General features: G+C 51.0%; 1 protein-coding gene across 4 annotated transcripts; it reads left to right on the forward strand.

Moving 5' to 3' along the window:
* Positions 1-156: 156 nt before the first annotated feature.
* ASCL2 (achaete-scute family bHLH transcription factor 2) lies at positions 157-2,680 on the forward strand. 4 transcript variants are annotated; one of them, XM_085224306.1, is made up of 2 exons: positions 157-1,385; positions 1,913-2,680. In XM_085224306.1, exon 1 carries the CDS (start codon positions 863-865, stop codon positions 1,367-1,369), a length of 507 nt encoding a protein of 168 aa, XP_085080432.1. In that variant the 5' UTR covers positions 157-862; the 3' UTR covers positions 1,370-1,385; positions 1,913-2,680. The 4 variants fall into 4 exon arrangements, with proteins under 4 accessions (XP_085080432.1, XP_085080434.1, XP_085080433.1 ...); XM_085224308.1 differs by having other exon boundaries at positions 1,943-2,680; XM_085224307.1 differs by having other exon boundaries at positions 157-1,380; positions 1,943-2,680.
* Positions 2,681-5,793: the final 3,113 nt, after the last annotated feature.

Genomic DNA, 5,793 nt, shown 5'->3' on the forward strand with positions numbered 1-5,793 from the left:
GCCGGTGCGGAGGAAAGGATGGGGGGGGGGGGGGCGGAGCGAGAGGATGCCCCACCCCGGGGAGCGGGCTGAAATAAACCCGGGTATTTGAATAAATAAAGACAAACGCGAACGTTGGGGGGGGTGGGGGGGAGGGAAGGGGAAGGAGGAGAGGGCGGGGTGTTACCGGCGGCCGCGGTGCCACGCGCCGGACGTGCGCGGGAGGTGTGGGGGGGTGCGCGCGGCGACGCGCGCGCGGGGCGGGCGCGCGTGGCGCGGCGCGTGCGGCCGCGGGGGCTCGCGAGCGGCGGCGGCGGCGTTGATAAGCAGCGCGCGGGCCGCGCGGCCGCAGCAGAGGCGCGGAGCGGTGCTGGGAAGGAGACGGGGGTGGGCAGAGCGGCCCCCGCTCTTCTGCGATAGGGATTTCTGTTTGTGTTGGGTTCGTTTCCCACTTTTTTTTTTTTTCTTCCCCTGTTTTGTGTTTTTTTTTTTAAAAAACTTTTTAATTTATTTTTGATTTGCGCTGTTTTAAACTCCCGTTTTATTTGCATTTTAGTCCCACTTTTATTTGCGTTTTTTCTTTGCATTTGACATTCTTTTGGCGCCCGGCTCGCGCTTTCTGCATCCTTATTGCACTTTTTTTTAATCTCATTTTCAATCTTTTTGCTTTCTACGCATTTTCCTTTGCATCTTACCCGCATTTTTTTCTTTTTTCTTTTTTTTCTTGCACCTTACTCGCATTTTTATTTCCATCTCGCAGGTGCTTTTTTTTTTTTAAGTTATTAATTTTTTTTTTCCATCTTAATTCACCTCTCCGTTCCCGTTCCCCACCCGCTCCCGGCGCTGCCGCGCTCCCCATCCCCGCCGCCGTGGCCCCTCGGCGATGAACGGCGGTGCCCCGCCGCCGCCCCCCGCCGCCGCCTCACGCTGCCGCCGCCGCCCCGCCTCTCCGGAGCTGCTGCGCTGCAAGCGCCGCTTGGCCTTCGCCTCTCTTTCGGGCAGCGGCACCGCGGCGGCGGCCGTGGCCCGGCGCAACGAACGGGAGCGCAACCGCGTGCGGTTGGTCAACCTGGGCTTCGCCGCTCTGCGGCAGCACGTCCCTCACGGGACCGCCAGCAAGAAGCTGAGTAAGGTGGAGACGCTGCGCTCCGCCGTCGAGTACATCCGAGCGCTGCAGCGGCTCCTCGACGAGCACGACGCCGCCGCCGCTTTCCCCGACGGCCGAGCGGGCCGCTCTGCGGGGCGGGGGGCCGTCGGGGAAAGCGGCGGCGGCGGGAGCGGCTATTCCTCCGCCTCACCCTGTTCCTCCGAGGAGAGCGGCTACGAGCCGGTGCTCAGCCCCGAGGAGCAGGAACTGCTGGATTTCACCAGCTGGCTTGGGAGCTACTGAGCTGGCGGGAGGTGAGGTGGGCTTCGGGTACTGTTGCTTCTCAGCCCTTTCTGCTTGGGGCGCTCATAGAGTTGAAGAGGGCGATGGGATTGTCAGTTGGGGTGGTCTACGGAGTTGAGTGATCTTGGAGTCATTGGGTGGCCAGTGGGGTCAGGTGGTCATTGGGATTGCCAGTAGGGTTGGGTTGACTGATGGCGGTTGAGCGATCATGGGGTTGTATTGTCCAATGAGGTTGAGGTAGCTGGTGGGGTGGCTGATGGGGTTAGGTGACCAGTGGGCTTGGGGTGGCTGATGAGATTGGCTATGAAGCTGAGGTGGCCAATGGGTTTGATGTGGCGGATGGGATTGGGATGGTCAGTGGGATTGCTGATCAGGTTGGGATTGCCACTGGGAATTCAGGTGGCCAGTGGGGTTGACAAAGACATTAGAGTGGCTGGTGGTGTTGAGGTGGCCAACAGGATTGAGCGGTTATGGGGCTGGGAGCTGAGAAGGCCGTTGGGGTTGGAGATGGAGTATACATGGGTTTTTACAATCTCTCCACAGCCATACCTTGATGCCTATGGTCTTCCACAGCAGCCAGCAGTACCCTCCAAAATAAATCTCCCCAGAAATTCTCAAGTTCCTCCTGGCTGCTTTCCTTGCTGGGCTGAAGTGCAATGGTGTCACGGCTCTGAAGTCTGCTCTGGGGCTGCTGACAGACAAGGTTTTCACCCACTCCAGAGAATGGCTGTGCATCCCCTCGCAGCTACTTCCCATCAGCCTTTGGAAAGGGTGGAAAAAAGAAATGGAAACCACTTGATGCTTCCTTGTTTCTGGAGGGGGAGGGAATTTTTTATAATGTCAGATTCTATTTTATATGCAACTTGAACTGCCTATGGGAAGAGTGGTGTATGAAGACTTATTTTTGTATGAGAAACCTTAAGGAAAAGGGGTAAGGAGGTAGTTCTATTTTCAGTCCAATTCCCTTGTTCTTGAACACTGCCAGCTGGAATGTTTGGGGAATATACACTGTTTAGATGAAAGGGTTTGTTTGTTTTTCTTTCTCCAAACACTTTACTAAAGGACTGCAATGTTTTGTTGCATCTCACTGTGGTGTCTGACTCTGCCTGGTGTGAAGGTTCACTTCTCTGAAAACTGAAGTTGTTTTGTTGTTTTTTTGTTTTTTTTTTTGTTTGTTTGTTTTTAAATGTATTGAAGGCATTTTTGTATGCACTTGCTAGGATTTCTTAAGTCGTACATATGCAGTTTTTAAAAAGAGTATCATATTTTATGTAAATTGACTTTATAAATAAAATTCTATTTATAAATGGGTTCTGAGCTGAAAGGTGTATGTATCTACCAAGTTAACACCTGCCTGAGGACAGACAGTGCCCTGGGCTGTATGCACATGCTAAAGGCAATGAGGAGCAGCACAGCATCACACCGCACTTGCTTATTGCTACTTATAGTGCTGCCCACTTAGCAAAGATGGGCCAGAGGGGAGAAACAGGTGGCTCCAGGGCTGGCAGCTCCTCTCCTGGGCATGCAGGAGGTGCTGCAGGCAGCTCCTGGCCATCACTTCTGGGCTCACGCTCAATACCTGCTTCAGAGGCAAGAAAAATTGCTGTGAGGCCAAACACAGCCACAAGAGCATGGAAACCTATGGCAGAGGCTGTTACTTCCCTTCAGTAGTTCCCGTGAATGCTATTAGTAGAGTGAAACAGGCTGGCCTGTAGCAGTTGCTGAGCTAAGATAAGACAGAATGGGTTATTAAAATTGAACCACTTTCCAAGAAACTGTATATATAAACCTTAAGTAATGGGGTGGTAGAATTTCGAGAGGTACGATCACTCTCAAGCTCCAGATTCAGTGATTACAGTGGGTGCTTCGCGATCAGATCTACAAATGTATTCTACATACACAATGCCATCTCAAGAGCAAAAAGAAAACCCAAGGGAAAATACAGGCTCTAACTGCAGAATAGCATTAGGAGCTGCAGGCAAGGAGCCTTACTCAGGAAGAGCTGTTGTGCTTACGGCCTGTTCCCTAACCAAAGCTGCTGTAATAAGCTGTCCCTTGGAAAAGCTCTGGGAATTGAAGTGCTCAATGAATTTGTTGCTGAGGTTCTCTCCCGTGCAGCTCACCAAAAGCCCCTGAGATGGTAGGGATGCTGTCAGCTGGCCTGGGCTTAACTCATCCGTTGCACCTGGAGCACCTGATTGGGGTGAGGGGAACAGGGGATTGGTGTTGGCTTAAGGGCTTCATCCTCACAGAGTACCTCTGAAAATACAGTCAAACATTTAGGCTGGAGAAGAGCTCTGAGATCAAACCTCATGCAGATCCCACATGCTTATTCTCAGCCTAAGCCAATGGCTAAGCCCTTCTCCAGACGAATTAGGAAGCAGGACTGCTGTGTTTGCCTTCACAAGTTTCCCATTCCAGCAGAAGGCATTTGTGTGGATGATTTTACTATGGCTTGGCAGTTGTATTTCTTCTTCAGAAGCACTGATTATTGCAGTATTTCCAATAGCAATGTTTGGCTTCAAGTCAAGACGCTCCCAGCATCCTTACAAGGGTCGCCCAAACTCCTGTTGCAGCAACACGAGAGTGGCATCAACTGTAACAGTGTTAGCAAGAAGTCAGCCACAAACAGTTGTCACTTAAGTGATACTAACTTTAGGATAAGGGATTCTACAAACTCACCCCGGGCCTTTCTGCTCCATGTACAAACTGTCAGAGTGAAGGCATGGGGACAAGAGCCTCCTGCCCGTGAGAGTCATGTGTGCAGAGTCTACACGAGCACATCATTTTTCCTGAGGGATATAGGTAGGGATTCAGTGCCCAAAACAGAAGCTCCAAGGCAGACACAAACCCAACTCTCAGGCCCAGAGCTGCAGGAGGGTCAGGCGGAAGAACTGCGTTGAGGAATCAGAATTAGTGGGAAAGAGTAGGCAGCAGCAACCTGGGGTCACCAGGGAGCACGGGCTTGTCAGTGTGCAGCTACAAAACACTTCTGCAAGCCTCATGTTTACACCCATCGACACAGCCACCCATGTACAAAACCAGTGAGGAAACAAGACCTGAGCAGTTTGCCCATAGCTCCAGTTACTCAGACCCACAGCCCACTGCTGGCCTCCTCTGTGTGGTCTTTGGTGTTTGTAAATTGCTTGTTAACCTGCCCCCAGCCCATCTCACACACCACCAAAACAGCTCGACCTTCCCATCTTCCCACCCAGGAGTTCCCACATCACAGATGCACTGATGAAGTGGAAATAAGTTGTGGGACCACGTTAGGATGGTCAGCCCCTTCCCCAGACTTAAGTAACCCTTCTGTTTTCAACCACCTCCCCTGCTAGCATTTTGAGGTACTCAGGCCAAAGCTACACTTGTAACAAAGCACAGCACACTTCATTTCACTGCAGGGGTTAAATGGTGCTCCTCCTCCTCATGGGCAGCTCGAGGCTTAGCTCCATAGCTGCCCTACCCTGGAACCTGCTGTTTGGAGAAATGAGTTACTGCTTCTCTACCCAAGGTCTGAAGACAGGTTTTGCTCTTACCAGTGCTTGGTCTCTATCATACTGACTAGCTTTTTCCGTCGTTTCCCCCTCCTCCTCCCCCTCCCCAGTAATCATGGAGGAGGTTTAAGCCTACACTGAAACACAAGCGGAAGAACAGAGAACTAGCCCTAACAAGGCATCTTCTAGAGAGGGATCTCTGTGTACCTGCTGGGAGCATCACCAAAAGCATCATCCTCAGGGAAAGCCCTGGCAGATGGGGTGCTCCAGCACCAGCAGGCAGGAAGAACCCAAGAGAAACATTTGATATCTGCCCAAGGTATCAGTGTTGATCTACAGTGAAGAAGAAACAGTCATGTAGAGAAACAGATGTAAGAGGACACGATCAGCAGTGGCAGATACAGAAAGACCAGTGATCTCAAGCATTAGGATAGCCCTACTGACTTCAGACAGCTCATCCTTCACACGGCGCGCAGACAGCAGGAAAGAAAACATATTTGAACCTCAACCCCATAAGTGCTTTTTTTTCTTTTTGTGGGTAGACCTTGGTAGGATCAGAGGCATAAACAGTAGAAAAGAAGAAACTTTTGATAATAGGACTGTTGGCTGCCAGAACCAGGGCAATGCTGAAAGCTTGGACCTCAGAACATGCAGTTTACTGCTGCAGAAACCTGCCTTCTCTCCATCCCCTTTCATCTCCTGGCCTCAGCCCCACTGCTTTAAACCTCCAGTATAATGGTTACCCAGTCACCAGACCCAGTAAACTGTGCTTGCTTTTTAAGTTGTTTGGCTTTTCATTTTTTATTTTATTTTATTTTTTTTTTTTTACAAAGGGGAAGAAAAACCAACACAGAGAAGCATGATAGCCCCAAGGGGAATTTTCTGTTAAAGCCACTGCCAAAAGAATGACCAACTTGTAAGTGAGATGTT

The sequence above is a fragment of the Meleagris gallopavo genome, chromosome 5 (assembly GCF_905368555.1).
Source record: "Meleagris gallopavo chromosome 5, MGAL_WU_HG_1.1, whole genome shotgun sequence".
NCBI classification, from domain to species: Eukaryota; Metazoa; Chordata; class Aves; order Galliformes; family Phasianidae; genus Meleagris; species Meleagris gallopavo.

Excerpts from the sequence above, each read along its gene's own strand:
- ASCL2 (XM_085224306.1), top strand. The coding sequence starts at position 863 with ATGAACGGCGGTGCCCCGCCGCCGCCCCCCGCCGCCGCCTCACGCTGC.